The 17,978-nt window shown below is 43.6% G+C and overlaps 1 protein-coding gene across 1 annotated transcript; it reads right to left on the bottom strand.

Annotated features, from left to right (window-relative positions):
* Window positions 1-86: 86 nt before the first annotated feature.
* Window positions 87-16,272, bottom strand: gramd2ab (GRAM domain containing 2Ab). Its single transcript, XM_033325261.1, has 13 exons — window positions 15,448-16,272; window positions 14,078-14,155; window positions 12,478-12,591; window positions 8,627-8,684; window positions 7,330-7,402; window positions 6,865-6,968; window positions 6,464-6,562; window positions 6,069-6,140; window positions 5,791-5,850; window positions 4,720-4,852; window positions 4,543-4,636; window positions 1,409-1,510; window positions 87-513 (listed from the first exon to the last, which is right to left on the bottom strand). The coding sequence occupies exons 2-13, from the start codon at window positions 14,095-14,097 to the stop codon at window positions 465-467; spliced, it is 978 nt and encodes a 325-aa protein (XP_033181152.1). The 5' UTR covers window positions 14,098-14,155; window positions 15,448-16,272; the 3' UTR covers window positions 87-464.
* Window positions 16,273-17,978: the final 1,706 nt, after the last annotated feature.

Here is a 17,978-nt window from a genome sequence, read left to right as displayed (position 1 = left end):
GGTAGTTAACGTCAGCTACCCAGCGGTATATAAAGTACTTCAAATTAGAAGTATATAAGGTAGTTAACGTCAGCTACCCAGCGGTATATAAAGTACTTCAAATCAGAAGTATATAAGGTAGTAAAGGTCAGCTCCAACATTAAAGTGATCAACACAATAATCATCAATAACTATAATCCAATAATATCATATATATTCATATGTTCTGTTCATTCAGGTCTACAGGGAGACTCTAAAGCCTGGTGTTGCTCCTCCTCGACCTCTGCAGGTCCACTCCAAGGTCTGCCGGTGTACACCGGCTCTGTGTTAACGATTGTGATGTCTCTACGGTAACAGGGTCGCGACAGGGGTCATATATCAGCTGCTGATATGGCTGCTGTTGTCACCTGACTCTGCTCACCAGCATCCACTAATGGTGAGTCTATGTAAGTACAGATTTCTTTATTCCTTGATGGGTTTCATTGTCAGGTTCCTGCTCTCTGATTGGCCAGCCAGCAGGGTACCTCTCCACACCTGGAAGTCAAAGAAAAGCAGCAGGTTGGTCAGTGGTGCTGAAACAAATCAACAATCAATCAATCAATAAATATTATTGGTTAATCATTTAAATACCCAACGCTAATTGGTTCCAACAATCAGGGGTGGAAAGTAACGGATTACATTTACTCATGTTACTGTAATTCAGTAGGTTTTCTGTGTACTTGTAGTTTATAAAATCTGTAAGTATTGTACTTGGGTACATTTCAACTCACATCCGTTACTGAGTAAAAAAGAAATAATAAAAAATGCTGAACCATAAACCACTGTAGTGTTTCTGGAGTGTATTTAACAGTGGCGCTAATTTCATGATGGCTCAGCTGCTTTGACTGTTGTCTTACTATTGAATAGGGTTAGGGCTAGTTATAAAGTCCTATTTCTATAGGTCAGTAGGGGCCTACTCCACCTACGGGAGACAATGAAAGTCAATGGCGATTAGCATTAGGAACTGACGTTGCTAATGCTGTATGTTTGTTTGTTTTATTTCCTGTCCCTGACCGACATGTTTTATTTCCTGACCGACGTTTTATTTCCTAACCCTGACTGACAACTTTTTTTGTACTCTTTCCACCTCTGCCAAGTGCCTTTTCTATGTAATAAAATTTAGGATTTTTTTTAAATGTCATCACACATCGAAAAAAATTTAAAAAATAAAAAATTTTATTACATGGGGCTCATATTTGAAAATATATTTTTGTATACTCCCTTGTGAAAATCCAATTCCTCGAAAACATAACTGACAAATTGATTATTAAAATAGTAACACAGAGCTTCTGCATATATACCTTCGTACATATGATCTGTAACATTGTTACATATAAAGGTAAGCGTGGATGTTGGTGTGCATGCACAGTGAGTGTCTGGCCGGGCGTACCTCGCTCTCAGTGTTGGCTGGCTGCTCAGGAAGCTGAGCTGCTGCTCCAGGCGACAGACTCGGAAGACCAGGTAGCAGGACGATAGGACCAGCAGGAAGACCCTGACACACAGACAGACCCTGAAATCACAGTTTCTGTGGGAGGCCACACCTGATGAAATAACATCTTCTTTATACTTTAAATAACGAGATACTTTCTCAATATTCCAACTTAGTAACTCAAAATACCAAGATACTTTCTCAATATTCCGACTTAGTAACTCAAAATAACGAGATACTTTCTCAATATTCCGACTTAGTAACTCAAAATAACGAGATATTTTCTCAGTATTCCGACTTAGTAACTCAAAATACCGAGATACTTTCTCAATATTCCGACTTAGTAACTCAAAATAACGAGATACTTTCTCAATATTCCGACTTAGTAACTCAAAATAACGAGATATTTTCTCAGTATTCCGACTTAGTAACTCAAAATACCGAGATACTTTCTCAATATTCCGACTGAGTAACTCAAAATAACGAGATACTTTCTCAATATTCCGACTGAGTAACTCAAAATAACGAGATACTTTCTCAATATTCCCACTTAGTAACTCAAAATAATGATATTTTCTCAATATTCCGACTTAGTAACTCAAAATACCGAGATACTTTCTCAATATTCCGACTTAGTAACTCAAAATAACGAGATACTTTCTCAATATTCCGACTTAGTAACTCAAAATAACGAGATATTTTCTCAGTATTCCGACTTAGTAACTCAAAATACCGAGATACTTTCTCAATATTCCGACTGAGTAACTCAAAATAACGAGATACTTTCTCAATATTCCGACTGAGTAACTCAAAATAACGAGATACTTTCTCAATATTCCGACTGAGTAACTCAAAATAACGAGATACTTTCTCAATATTCCCACTTAGTAACTCAAAATAATGATACTTTCTCAATATTCCGACTTAGTAACTCAAAATAACGAGATACTTTCTCAATATTCCGACTTAGTAACTCAAAATAACGAGATACTTTCTCAATATTCCGACTTAGTAACTCAAAATAACGAGATACTTTCTCAATATTCCGACTTAGTAACTCAAAATAACGAGATACTTTCTCAATATTCCGACTGAGTAACTCAAATAACGAGATACTTTCTCAATATTCCGACTGAGTAACTCAAATAACGAGATACTTTCTCAATATTCCGACTTAGTAACTCAAAATAACGAGATACTTTCTCAATATTCCGACTGAGTAACTCAAAATAACGAGATACTTTCTCAATATTCCGACTGAGTAACTCAAAATAACGAGATACTTTCTCAATATTCCGACTGAGTAACTCAAAATAACGAGATACTTTCTCAATATTCCGACTTAGTAACTCAAAATAACGAGATACTTTCTCAATATTCCGACTTAGTAACTCAAAATAACGAGATACTTTCTCAATATTCCGACTTAGTAACTCAAAATAACGAGATATTTTCTCAGTATTCCGACTTAGTAACTCAAAATACCGAGATACTTTCTCAATATTCCGACTGAGTAACTCAAAATAACGAGATACTTTCTCAATATTCCGACTGAGTAACTCAAAATAACGAGATACTTTCTCAATATTCCGACTGAGTAACTCAAAATAACGAGATACTTTCTCAATATTCCCACTTAGTAACTCAAAATAATGATACTTTCTCAATATTCCGACTTAGTAACTCAAAATAACGAGATACTTTCTCAATATTCCGACTTAGTAACTCAAAATAACGAGATACTTTCTCAATATTCCGACTTAGTAACTCAAAATAACGAGATACTTTCTCAATATTCCGACTTAGTAACTCAAAATAACGAGATACTTTCTCAATATTCCGACTGAGTAACTCAAATAACGAGATACTTTCTCAATATTCCGACTGAGTAACTCAAATAACGAGATACTTTCTCAATATTCCGACTTAGTAACTCAAAATAACGAGATACTTTCTCAATATTCCGACTGAGTAACTCAAAATAACGAGATACTTTCTCAATATTCCGACTGAGTAACTCAAAATAACGAGATACTTTCTCAATATTCCGACTGAGTAACTCAAAATAACGAGATACTTTCTCAATATTCCGACTTAGTAACTCAAAATAACGAGATACTTTCTCAATATTCCGACTTAGTAACTCAAAATAACGAGATACTTTCTCAATATTCCGACTTAGTAACTCAAAATAACGAGATACTTTCTCAATATTCCGACTTAGTAACTCAAAATAACGAGATACTTTCTCAATATTCCGACTTAGTAACTCAAAATAACGAGATACTTTCTCAATATTCCGACTTAATAACTCAAAATAACGAGATATTTTCTCAATATTCCGACTTAGTAACTCAAAATAATGATACTTTCTCAATATTCCGACTTAGTAACTCAAAATAACGAGATACTTTCTCAATATTCCGACTTAGTAACTCAAAATAATGATACTTTCTCAATATTCCGACTGAGTAACTCAAAATAACGAGATACTTTCTCAATATTCCGACTTAATAACTCAAAATAACGAGATATTTTCTCAATATTCCGACTTAGTAACTCAAAATAATGATACTTTCTCAATATTCCGACTTAGTAACTCAAAATAACGAGATACTTTCTCAATATTCCGACTTAGTAACTCAAAATAACGAGATACTTTCTCAATATTCCGACTTAGTAACTCAAAATAACGAGATACTTTCTCAATATTCCGACTTAGCAACTCAAAATAACGAGATACTTTCTCAATATTCCGACTTAGCAACTCAAAATAACGAGATACTTTCTTTACTTGAGAAAGTATCATTATTTTGACTTAGGAGGTTGTTTTATTTTTCATCCCAGTGGTGGAAACAGACAGTTCCCAAAACAGACAAAATTCCCAACAGTATGTCTAGATAAAGTATACTTCTTTAATATCTATTTTAAATATGATCAGGATGACAAATTGATTTATGTGAGGTATTGTTTTAGACTCAAATATTTAGGGAGTTTATAAGTTTTGACTGACTGTTTCTGGAGCATGTTTTGGGGATTTTCTGGCTTGTCCTTACGTGTATTTCTGGACACGTGTGTGTGTGGCTGTGACTCACAGCAGGATGAAGAGCTTCAGCAGCTGGTAATCCATGTGACCCAAGTCCGGTACTGGTTCTGTTAGCAGGATCTTCTCTGTCTCCAGGCTGCTGTCTGCACAAACAGGAACACAGTTTCGTCTCTCGCTGTCCATAACTCTGTGCGGTTTCTGCTGATTGACAGGTGGAAGGGCCTACCGGTGAGCGTGTGCGTGAAGGGCGTGTCGGCGGCGAGGCCGGGGGAGGAGTTTCCTAGCAGGTCCGGGAGTGACGACGAGACGGCGGGGAGTGATGGCTTCCTCCTCCACTTCAGCACCTCAGGATACTCGTCCTGTGGAGGAGACGCAGCTGATGTTAAGACGAGCTGCAGCTTTAAATGATCTTCTGCTTCAAAGATTAGATTTGTTCTTGTCTTCACAGGTTTCTGTTATTTTCCCAGAAATTTGATGATATAGAAAAACAAATATAAACATTCCTCTCTAACGTCCTGCTTAGAAAGTTTTATTTATTGGTCTTTCAATTATTTTTTCTAATTAATTACTTTTAAAATCTTTTATTTTTACTGCTTTTCTCCAGTTTAATTCCTTTTCAGAATCAGATGGATCCAACAAAATACAGTCTGATCATCAAACTTTATTGATCCCTGGGGGGAAATTCCCAAGATACCCAGCAGTATGGAAAGTACTTCAAATTAGAAGTATATAAGGTAGTTAACGTCAGCTACCCAGCAGTATGGAAAGTACTTCAAATTAGAAGTATATAAGGTAGTTAACGTCAGCTACCCAGCAGTATGGAAAGTACTTCAAATTAGAAGTATATAAGGTAGTTAACGTCAGCTACCCAGCAGTATGGAAAGTACTTCATATTAGAAGTATATAAGGTAGTTAACGTCAGCTACCCAGCAGTATGGAAAGTACTTCATATTAGAAATATATAAGGTAGTAAATGTCAGCTACCCAGCGGTATATAAAGTACTTCAAATTAGAAGTATATAAGGTAGTTAACGTCAGCTCCAACATTAAAGTGATCAACACAATCATCAATAATTAGAATCCAATAATATCAGATCCATTCATGTGAAATGGGCCATTCTGCACAATGAGTACTTTTACTTTGAATACTTCAAGTACATTTGGACGATGGTACTTTTGATCTTTCACTGCAGTAAGACTGTGAATGCAGGACTTTTAACAGTGTAGTATTTGTACTGCAGTAAAAGATCTGAGTACTTCTGTCAGTGCCTGATAAAACCAGCTGTGTGAACATCACCATAGACAGAGAGCTGGGCTCCTCCAGGTACTGCTTCAGACTCAGACTCTTCCCGTTCACCTGCAGACACAGACACCAGGTCAGGCTGAAACTGGGAGGATGTGACAAACTGGATTAGTGGACTAATGGACACACATGACAGTCTAAGAGATAATGTTATTGACCTTTGGCTCCACAGCTACATGGTTCAGACTTGTTTTCATGTCTAGTTTGTGGTTTCCACATGGTGGTGGTCTGAGTGAAGCTGAATAAAGTTCATCTGAAACTGGAACACAAACCTGCAGGTGAGTGCAGATCCTCCTGAGGACGTCATAGACACTGTCTCTGGACAGCAGGGACACGAAGACATACTGCAGGAACACAGAAGACACAGCAAAACAGGCTTAAAATGTGACGACGCACCAGCTACAGGCAGGAAACTGCCAATACAGGACGAACAGCTCCACTTTTAAGTTGCTATTGAAATACACTCAGGAATTAAAGTTCATTTATCCACGAGCAGGACTGCAGACTGGTCTGAACTGAAACTGTCTGAGGTTTGTTCCTGTCAAAGTGTCTGTTTGTACTTTTGTCCACCTCAGACGTGGGTCAGCCTTTTTCCAAAGAACATTAAAACCCGTATGAGCTGCTCTTCACTGCAGCAGAGCCACAGTGGGAGAGCCAGGACCTTTACCTTCTGTCCACTGTCCATGGTGATAGCCAGGCCATTTGGTACCAGACCGGCAGTCTTGTGTTTCTTCACCAGCCGGACTGACACCACTGGTATACAGGCCTGCACACACAGCACAAACACTGATATCAGGTCTCATTCTGTGCAGTGTAACTCGTGTTTTACTGACGTCTTTTTCCAAAAACCAGCTCCAGACATTACTGTGAGCAGAGAGAAGCTGCAGTGGAACCAGAGCCTGTAAACAGTGACGGCCGTTCTCAGAGTCTGAAGCTGGTTTTTGGAAACAGACGGGCCTCGCATTGTTGATGAGGAAGAATCATGTGAGGCAGGTCAGCGGTGTGGCTCCCTGCTGGAGGCACAGACCGATAAGGTGGATGGGATGATCTGCAGGCGTCGACGCTCACCTTGATGTCTTTACCAAACAGGTTTGCGTAGAAACACAGCCAGTTTCTGGAGATGTAGAGTCGTCCCTGCAGCAGGATGTCTCTCAGCAGCGCACATGAGTACACTGCAGGTACACAGTGGAACAAGTACTACTTTACTCACAGAGTGTTAAATTACTAATAGCACAATGCAAACATCCTCTATTCCAAGTCAAAGTCCTGCATCCCAGATGTTACTGCAGTAAAAGTACAAAAGCATCAGCATCCAAATGTACTAGAAGTAGCCAAAGTACAACAGTCATTCTAAGTGACTAAACCTGGCAACCCCAAATGTGTCGTTATTGATAACTGACATAAAAAGCATCAGCAAATGATTAACTCTTCATCAGGGAAACAAACATCCTAAAAACAGATTTTTTCAGCAGAAAGGACTCAGGTTGTGGCCGAAGTCGCACTGGGAGCCAGGACGGGTGAAACAGGCCCTACCTTTCATCAGGATCTCCTCTTTGGGGACAGTCGGGAACAGTTTGTGGTACTGAGAGTTGTACTTGCTGACGGTCTGCGGAGGCAGGGGGAAGGACACAGTTAATCACCGACAGCACACACACAATCAGTGGCTTCTATAGTCAGTGATCATGGATCCATACGTCACATACGGGACACGTTTGGAATCAAAATAATAATAATGTGAAGACTGCACACACAGACCAGGCAGACCCACTGTGCCTTTACAGTTACCACTCAGTCACGCACCTTAATAACATAACAAAGCACAGATTCCCACGTTCACTCCAACCTCAGAACCTGGTTCAGGTTTCTGCACCTTTCAAAGACTGAGCTGGCCCTGAGACAGACTCTTTCCTCTGTGACACTTTGAAGCTTAGTGACGTCACATTTTCATGACTTTTATATCAGTATTTATGAAATGTCAACGGATTGTGGTGTAGACACGTGTGTCTTTCTCTTGCATCAGGTCTGTCTTGAAAAATACAGGTTTTTTTAAAAAGTACTCACGACTGAATAAAATTTGCCATAATATCAATAAATAAATTTTGCTCTATACCACATTTCTATACCTCATGTACCTTCATAAGGATTTTATTGTTTTAGCAGTTTTACTTGAGGAAAGGATCTGAGTTCTTCTTCTAGCACCAAGTATAGGCTGAACCACTACTGTGTCTGAGCACTGTTTTGGTTCCTGATATTTGGGTCCCAGACAGAGGCTTCCGGTTCCTGTTCCTGTTCCTGTCTGAAACAACAAAGACTAAAACAACAAAAACCAGCAGCAGCTTCTGAAGCTCCAGGCTCCACATGTGGGTCAAAGCAGAACGTCTGCCAGCCCTGGAGATTCAGGAGTTTGATATGCTGTTTAACAGGTGCATTCCTGAGCAGCAGCATCACAAAAACACCTGAGGAAACTTCATCTACTACATAGTAGAAAAAACTCTTCCTGCATGCGCACGCACGCACGCACGCACACACACACACACACACACCCACCTGCAAAAGTATTTCTGACATAAACACAGCTCTATGAGCAGAGCTCTTAGATCTAAAGCCTGTGTGGTAAATATGGAGCTACAGCGGCTCTTAGCTTAGCTTAGCATGAAGACTGGAAACAGTAGGAAACTGCTAGCCTGAACCTGTACAGAGAAAAGATGCTCAACCTGCAGCTTTGACTGACATCGTCTGTTTCATTCGCACAAAAACTCAGACAAGCTGATTTTTCACCTCGTGTTAAATATGTACAATGTGTGTGTGTGTGTGTGTGTGTTGCACTCACTGATCCTCTGTAACACTTCTTCACGTCTTCGTAGGACAGGTCGTCGATCAGCTGCAGCCTGCAGGGACAATCACATTCTGTAAGAACCGAGTAAAAGTCCAGCCGTCACTCTGTCCCGAGATCCTCAGGAAATATTAACTAGTCTGTTGTTCATAAAAACCGTGTTGGACTGTCCCAGGACGTCTTTCACTTTCCTAACTTAGAAAAAGATTTACATCTTTGTGTAACTGGAGGAGAATCCTGACGTGGAGACGTGAGCGCTCACTGACAAGCTTCATCTCATTTCAGGAAATCGAATCATTTTTGCCTTCGTGTGTGATGCAGAAGAGAGAACAGGCTCAGGGAAAATACATGGATGATGCCTGTGACTGTCCCAGTCAATAATTTGTCCACTAACTAATCCATCTTTGTTTGCACCTGCAGCTCCGTAGAAAATTGTCTTGAATACATCTGTCAGTCACTGACACAGCTGGAGGAGGCTGTACAGATGTTAATGGGAGGCTGAATCATCTAAAGTAGAAAAGGCCATTTACGTCCAGCCTGAGGGTAAATCTACGTGGATTATTGCAGCTCTGTATTCATCTTGTCTGTTGATGCACATAAAAACATCCTGCACATCCATTGTATTAAAGGTTTCAAACCACAGCAGTCAGAGAACATGTCTTCATACGTTCTGCAGCTCAGAGCAACTTAAAGGTGGTTCCACAAAGCTGCTCTGAGTCCCAGGATCTGGTTCTGGGGTGATGCTTGTGCTTTGAGTTTTCAGCTTCACAGAAAGTAATGCACAGTTCTATAAGTAGAAGTCAAAGACTCAACTCAAAGTATTGCCTAACCCTGAGAAACCTGCTATACTCACTTCCTGTGTAGCGACTAGTGTTAATGAAACGTGTCACCAAACACAGAAGTGATGCAGCAAAATGATTTCCTGCAGAGGAAGGTGATGTGCTGCACAAGAGCACAACACTCCAACAAAACACTCGACAAAATGGATGATTATTGAAAAATCACCTGCTTATTAATATTAATTCTAATTGATGCTTATTTTATTAATGAATCGCTTCATTTTGTTCAGATATTGTCAGAAAACATCATCGTGTGTTTTTGTCCAAAAGTAAAACAGTTTGTCCACATGATGCTGCAACACATGAAAAAGTCTTCATTCCTCAGATGGGAGTTTGGTTTTTCTGCTGCACGTTAATAAACTCTAAAATGTGCTGATCCAGTTTTAAGTTTTTAGAGAAACAGAATCAAATTCTGCTCTGGTTCTGTAGGTGCAGCAGCATCACTCAGCCGCCTTAATGAGCCGGTTGTCCTGGACTCATCAGCAGCCACAAGCAGCCGACGATGTAAATGTGACCACAGGTGAGTCGGCTCAGATGAAACACGTCAAACACGAAGCTGCTGCCGTTCACACATGACCCACGTTGACAGGAGGATTTTTTACCTGCCCATTAATATACGTTCACTCCTGAGTCCAGGTCTACTTAGAATGGTACCGTAGTACCATATCATCCCAGTAGAGCACTTCGCTCTCAGAGTCCAGTCTACTTAGAATGGGAGGCAGAGCCTTTAGCTATCAAGCTCCTCTCCTGTGGAACCAGCTCCCAGTCTGGGTTCCGGAGTCAGACACTCTCTGTACTTTTAAAACTGGACTTAAAACCTTCCTTCTTCACAAAGCGTATAGTTAGGGCTTAGCTATGCTGCTATAGGCCTAGACTGCCTGAGGACTCCCATGTGGACTAAGCTCCTCTGTCCTCTCCTCTGTCCAATCCTCTCCTCTCCTCCTCCAGAAGGGGACAAATCAACATGAAGGATTAACAGCAGCCCAGCTCTCAGAGACCTGTGTGCTAAAAATTCAGTCTCATTCAGGAGGAACTGGAAATGTTCCCATCAGCCACTGGTTCAGACTGTGTGAAAGGAGTGATTGTCCACCACGGCCACACACACACACACACACACACATACAACGTGCATATGTGCACACACGTGAAAGGCTTAATTATGCAAATGCCTGGAACCATTAATGAGGAAAGTGGAGCAGAGGAAGGGGCTGCGTTCACACTGATCTGTAGGAACACCACCACAGGTCGTCTGCTGGGTGTAGACATGAACTGAAACAGCTCCATCAGTGCAAAACCTGCTTCAACCAAACGCTTCCAGCGTCCAGGGCCTGAATGAAAGGGTGAAAACCTCGCAGGGGCCTGGTGGTAATGCTGCAGCAAGGCTGAAGCCTGGAAGTGTTTCAGCTTCTGCAGAAACTGAGCAGATAAAAACATCCAGGCCTGTGTCCAGGATTACACAAATCCACTAGCTTCTCACACTGCACACAGCAACACAACTAGAGACCAGTGGACTCTCTGGTCCTTCAGAGCCTGTAAACAGTGACGGCCGTTCTCAGCCCCTGGAGCTGGTTTTTGGAAAAAGACGGGCCTCCCATTGTTGGTGAGGAAGAACCATGTGAGCCAGGTCAGCGGTGTGGCTCCCTGCTGGGTTTTTAATATGGCACAGACCCATAAGCTGAACCAGGTTCTGGATTCATCACACATTCATTGGTGCCATCAGTGTCAGTTACATCTTCATCATTGTGTCTTTCAACCTTTTTCCTGCTAAACTAAGCTCAGGCCTGTTTCTGTGCTTTAACAGAACATTTGTGCGCTCAAGTCAATTAAAGCTTCGCACCAGCTACAAACACTCCTCCTTCCCATCAGCCCCTCTGAGCTCTGTTGCTGGGAAACGTGAGCTGACTGCACATGCTGCCGGCAAACACGCACACGCACACACGCACACACACACACCTCTGATGCCGCAGCTTCTCCTGCAGCTTGTTTTGTACGTGACAGGAATAACAGACTGAGGTTTCTCTCTCTGGGCATTGTCTCTCCTGCACGTCTCCTCAGCTTTCATCTCCTGCCAACACACACACACACACACACACACACACACACACACACACACACACACACACACACACACACACTTCTGCTTCTATCTTTGTGAGGACACTCACTTACAGCATGCCTAGACTTGGGGTAGCCAATCCTGGTCCTCACAAGCCGCTATCCTATACGTTTCACAGCTTTCCCTGCCCTACATACTGCTGAAGATGCCGTAGACCCTAACTCCAGCCTTTAAAAGGCCCAGGTCTGAGCCTCGCTCCACCCACTGCATCATTCTAAATGCCAACAAATGGACACAGGGCTGAGAGGGGGGAGAGGAGAGAGGCTCATTGGGGGGACTATGGATGTGCAAGGTCTTGGACAGCGTGACATCTGTCTAGAGCAAAATGGACACAGAGTCTTAGAGCACAGATGCTTGAGAGAGATTTCTGGAGCTGCAGGACTCTTCTGCTCTAGAATCCCTGGAGGCAGACTGTGTAGTGGAGGACCATGGTGGTCTCTATCGATTCTAGCCATTGGCTCCAGCCCCAGTAATGTCCGAAGGAGCCATGGTAGTGCTAACGCTAAGGTCATCGTAGCTAACACCCACAAAGTAAAACTAACAGCTGAAGCTAAACTACAACTACTGAAGTTGGAAAAGCTACTAACCTACTAACTATAACATCATTTAGAAACCTACTACAAATTTAGACTAAAATAATCAACATGAAGTATCACTGTGCAACTCCTGTCTGACAACTTCACAGCTAAAGGGTTAGCCATTAACCATTGGCCACCTGCAACCCTTCCCACGTCATTCAGCGTAAAACTAAAACATCTTATGCAGTGGGACATTTTGACAGTGCTGGGACATTTGATGCCAAGTTACCCGACAACAGCTGAGCTCCTCACACTTGCTGCAGACAGAGAAAACATCTCCAGTCTTTGTCCTCCCTCTAACCCTCAGCTCCTCACCTGAACGGCAGGGGGCAGTGTCCGTCCTCGTCCCTGGGGGGCTCCACCTCGTGTGAGGGCAAGACGCCGATGTCTTCATTCTGATCCATGTTCTCTGACATCATCATCATAGAGCTGCGAGGACAGGGCGGTGGAGCAGCGTTAGGAGGGTTACAAACATCAGCAGTACAGAAACACGCCACAATCCGTACAGTATGAAAAGCTGTTTTTGTGTTAAAACTAGCCACAAAAGGTCTGAATGTAAATGTAGATGTACAGCTAGCATTTAACTCCGAGGGCAGAGTTAGCAGTTAGCCCTTATCTCTGAGAGCAGTTAGCCCTTAGCTCAGAGAGCAGTAGCCCTTATCTCCGAGAGCAGAGTTAGCGGTTAGCTCAGAGAGCAGTTAGCCCTTATCTCTGAGAGCAGTAGCCCTTAGCTCAGAGAGCAGTTAGCCCTTATCTCCGAGAGCAGAGTTAGCGGTTAGCTCAGAGAGCAGTTAGCGGTTAGCTCCGAGAGCAGAGTTAGCGGTTAGCTCCGAGAGCAGTTAGCCGTTAGCTCCGAGAGCAGTTAGCCGTTAGCTCCGAGAGCAGTTAACCGTTAGCTCCGAGAGCAGTTAGCCGTTAGCTCAGAGAGCAGAGTTAGCCGTTAGCTCAGAGAGCTGTTAGCCGTTAGCTCAGAGAGCAGTTAGCGGTTAGCTCCGAGAGCAGAGTTAGCGGTTAGCTCAGAGAGCAGTTAGCCGTTAGCTCCGAGAGCAGTTAACCGTTAGCTCCGAGAGCAGTTAGCCGTTAGCTCAGAGAGCAGAGTTAGCCGTTAGCTCAGAGAGCTGTTAGCCGTTAGCTCAGAGAGCAGTTAGCCGTTAGCTCCGAGAGCAGAGTTAGCCGTTAGCTCAGAGTAGTTAGCCCTTATCTTCGAGAGCAGAGTTAGCTGTTAGCTCAGAGAGCAGGGTTAGCAGTTAGCTCAGATAGCAGGGTTAGCCCTTAGCTCAGAGAGCAGAGTTAGCCGTTAGCTCAGAGAGCAGGGTTAGCAGTTATCTCACAGAGCAGAGTTAGCCGTTAGCTCAGAGAGCAGTTAGCCCTTAGCTCAGAGAGCGGGGTTAGCTGTTAGCTCAGAGAGCGGGGTTAGCCGTTAGCTCAGACAGCAGGGGGCAGGTCCGGTGGACTTCACTTCCTGTTTGCATCAGTAAAAGGGAAAGTGGAGGCTGAAGCCAGTGAAGCTGAATGGAACCAAATGAGCTTCAGTGATTTATCAGGATCAAACAACTAATTATTGAGCAGGTAACTGATTCCACCTGAGGGACAAACAGTGGAAATGCCCCACAGTTGCCATGGCAATAGCTATGATGTCCCCCCACCCGCGCAATTCCCCTGCCCCTGGTTTCCATGGAGACGCATGTCAGCGTCCGCTCACCTTGCAGATTAAATCAGGCTGCACCTGAGGGACTTGGCTGCAGTGGGACCAGGTGATTCACTCAGTCCGTGCCTAACAGGCAGGATCAGTTCTGCTGAGACTCTGCTCTCTGAAGACCTGACGGGATGAGCAGGGCCCACACAAAGCGACACACAGCTCTACTGCAAGTTTCTGGTTTCCATCTACGTCACTGCAACACTAGCACACTCTCACCAGGAGTCAGACCAGTTCATCAAGGTGTTCCTGACTCTGCGACCACCTCCGCCACAGCAGCGTCCTCTATGATGGCATCTATGCAAACCATAAGGAAATAATTTTCCTCAGCAAACCATGATGCATTCTCACATCCTGTCTGTGCGCCTGAGCCTGAGGCAACACACCTGAGGACAGCAGGAGGGCCCCCGACAGGAAGCCTCAGCAGGGATGTATTTGCAGTATAACCTTTCAAAATTTGGGTCCTCCTGATCAAATCTCAGATCTGGACCCAACACTTTCTGCTTCCTGTCTGTTTAACATTTCATAAGGACTATTTTCAGGGGTGCATGAATCCATACCGGACTTTGGTCCACACTTGCCCACAGTTTTCCTAGGACTGTCCTCTATATCTTTCTTCCCACAGCGTTTCTCCTGGTTGATGAGAAACGTTATTAATTAATCTTTCCACCTGGACACAGGTGAGTCTACAGGTGAGCGCTGTTCCTACCGCCGCCTCCTGCGCTGAGTGAGAGATGGAGGTCAAAGGTCATGGGTCATGTCATGTCAAGTTTCCGTTTCTGTCGTTTTGTAAATGGTTTTAAAAGCACCTACATTATGGGTCCATGTTTTCCTACATGGACCCTGGTCAGTCTCACAGTTGTCAGTCTCCTTTTCAGCTGTTCACGTAGTTTAGTGTTTCATGTGAACATGCTGGAGCAGCGCATTATTATTTGGGTATTTTCATTCTATTAAAGGGCCCAGAATGAGGGAAAAGGGTCTTCAGAGCTCCAGGACCCCACACGCCCCACTTTGGTTTTTCTAGGTCTCAGGGTTGGCGAATCTGGTCCACAATGGACTGATTGAAACTCACTTCTGTGCCTATCTTCCTGTGCTCTGGTCCTCCTCTACCTGACCACCAGATTATTCTGGTGAAGGCATTTAAAAACCAGGTGAAAACCACGTGCACGCGGATCCTCGCACTGTCAGACACTGTTCCAGTGTGTGCTGCACGTGCACTCAGGTACTTCATGCACTGTATGAACCTGACAGCTGGAGATACTTTTACACACAAACAGCAGGAAAATACTTTAATGCATTTGGGTCAAACAGCTGGTACATGTACCTGCAGTACAGGGACACGATGTAAAGGAGAGTAAAATAAAAACACCTGGATAAAAAACTAGTGAACATCTTCTAACAGTGTTTTTACAGTTTCTCTCTGAGAGAAATACACAGCACAAGTACAGCAATACCACTAAAAGTACTTTTCACCACGACCTCCAGTATAGCTCTTACTGATACTAGGCAGCTAGTACTACTTTTTTTTTTACTGTAATACACGCAATACTGTTATTGCCGAGGTACCATCAGTCTCACACCCCACTCACCTGTTCTGCGGTCTTCAATCAGGTCCGCTGGTGAAGAAAGACTCGTGGTCTGTCCGGCAGCTCCGACCCCCGCAGCAGAACCACCGAGCAGCGGATCAGGTCTCAGCATTTAACTGAGACAGCCCCGGAAGTGACGCGAAGACACCTGGAAAATAAAGTCCTGCTGCAGGAAATGAAATACAACGAGCCACGTGCAGAATAGTTAAAACAATAAAGTGCCACGTGGAGAAAAAACAATTACAGCCGGCACGTGCACAATAATTAATAAAATGAAATATTAATTTATTGTTTAAGATCTATAAACGTTTCCTATTTATTTGTTTGTGTGATTCCGGTGAACTGAACCTTTTAGCTGGTCCTGAGGCGCTGAGCAGTGCAGCAGCGCCCCCCTGTGTCCAAACAGCCACATTACAGCAGAAATACGGGTTCTCACAAGGTGGGTCGAGGTCCAGAAACGGACCCGGTCGGTTTATTAGGAACCCCTGTGTCGACTCAGCTTCATCTTCCACAGAGAAACGACCATCTGCTGAGCAGCACCTGATTTTAAAGGAATCAGTGTTCGGGGAAAGTGTAGAGCTGGTTTAGAGAATATGAACATGAGAGGAAATGTTGGTCTCATGAGGTGAATCTGCTGATTCCAGTCAGAACCATCCTGAAGTCCAGAGACTGTGGACCGGATGAACACACAGCAAACCAGACAGATGTGATGAGGCTCCAAACAGCTGCTTCGTTTCTGGATGACTGTGGAAAAACCCGGCAGCTTCATGAACAAAAAACTACAGTCGGCACTTTCAGGATTACATGAACTATTATAACACAGGGCTGCGCTAATGGCTTCATCTGTGAACTACAAGAGTCTTGTTTAGTCTATGAAACAAAAACTGTGATAACATCAGTTCATTTGTGATTCAGTGAATCTTGGAGAAGCTGCAAACAGAATAATTCTCTTTGTGATGTAGGAAAAATGAGCTTTTTAAATATTTTCTCTGGATTTATAAAGAAACCAACACCGACAGACATCACCCCTGAAACAACCCATCAGTTTACAAGTAGAAAAGATTCACATTTTCTCTTTGAGGAAATAAACTGAACATCACACACAGATCTGCAGACTCACATATTTCCTGCAGCTGAACAGCGAGTGTGACTGGATTTGGCCTCAAAAGACGGGGGAGGAAAAACGACTGCAGTATTTGTGCTGTGTGAATATCTGACATTGATTTGTTGACACCTGCTGAGCTTCACTCACTTCGACTGTGGATAATATGACAGGAGAATAAAACGTGAGGCTTGTTGCAGCCCAGACGTCTGTCTGCAGGCTTCCCCTGCAGCCTGACAGACAAAGCCCAGGGCTGATCACCAGCTGTCTCCTCTGGAGTGGACTGTGGCAGCTGGACAGACAGATGTGCACAGATGTCTGAGCATCTGCTGCTCCTCAGTGTTTCTAATAAAATCATCCGAGACTTCATGGGTCGTCGACGTGTTGAGACGACTGCTGCTTCAACCTCCACGTTCCCACGGCAACAGAGAATACGTTATTCTGATTGGTTGGCAGGTATCAGGTAAGACACTTCAAACATTGACCAGGTGGAGAGTGTGAAGCGAGTGTGCAGTTCAGCGAGTTCACTCGGTGTCTGTCACACTCGACCTGCAGGCTCTGCCGGGCGAAGCTGGTGTTCAGGTCTGCACAAGCGTCACTCCGAATTAACGTTCAGCTCGACACCGGACGTTAACCTGAGCTGCTGAACAAGAACAATCAGTGAAAAAGTGGAGCTGAACGTTCTGTTCTGTTCTGCAAATTCCTGCATTTCCTCCAGACCAGACCAAGAGAAGACTCAACAGGCTGCTACCCCCAGTGGAAACAAGCTACGAATTTACTCTGACAATTCAGCTGCCGTGATGGGTAATTGGTTACTCGGCTGCCGAGATGGTTAATTGGTTACTCGGTTGCCGTGATGGTTAATTGGTTACTCGGCTGCCGTGATGGGTAATTGGTTACTCGGTTGCCGTGATGGGTAATTGGTTACTCGGTTGCCGTGATGGGTAATTGGTTACTCGGCTGTTAATTGGTTACTCGGTTGCCGTGATGGGTAATTGGTTACTCGGTTGCCGTGATGGTTAATTGGTTACTCGGCTGCCGTGATGGTTAATTGGTTACTCGGCTGCCGTGATGGGTAATTGGTTACTCGGTTGCCGTGATGGGTAATTGGTTACTCGGCTGTTAATTGGTTACTCGGTTGCCGTGATGGTTAATTGGTTACTCGGCTGCCGTGATGGGTAATTGGTTACTCGGTTGCCGTGATGGGTAATTGGTTACTCGGTTGCCGAGATGGGTAATTGGTTACTCGGTTGCCGTGATGGTTAATTGGTTACTCGGCTGCCGTGATGGGTAATTGGTTACTCGGTTGCCGTGATGGTTAATTGGTTACTCGGCTGCCGTGATGGGTAATTGGTTACTCGGTTGCCGTGATGGTTAATTGGTTACTCGGCTGCCGTGATGGGTAATTGGTTACTCGGTTGCCGTGATGGTT

The sequence above is a fragment of the Mastacembelus armatus genome, chromosome 6 (genome assembly GCF_900324485.2).
Source record: "Mastacembelus armatus chromosome 6, fMasArm1.2, whole genome shotgun sequence".
In the NCBI taxonomy this organism is placed as follows: Eukaryota; Metazoa; Chordata; class Actinopteri; order Synbranchiformes; family Mastacembelidae; genus Mastacembelus; species Mastacembelus armatus.
This window is presented reverse-complemented; position numbering and strand designations above follow the sequence as displayed.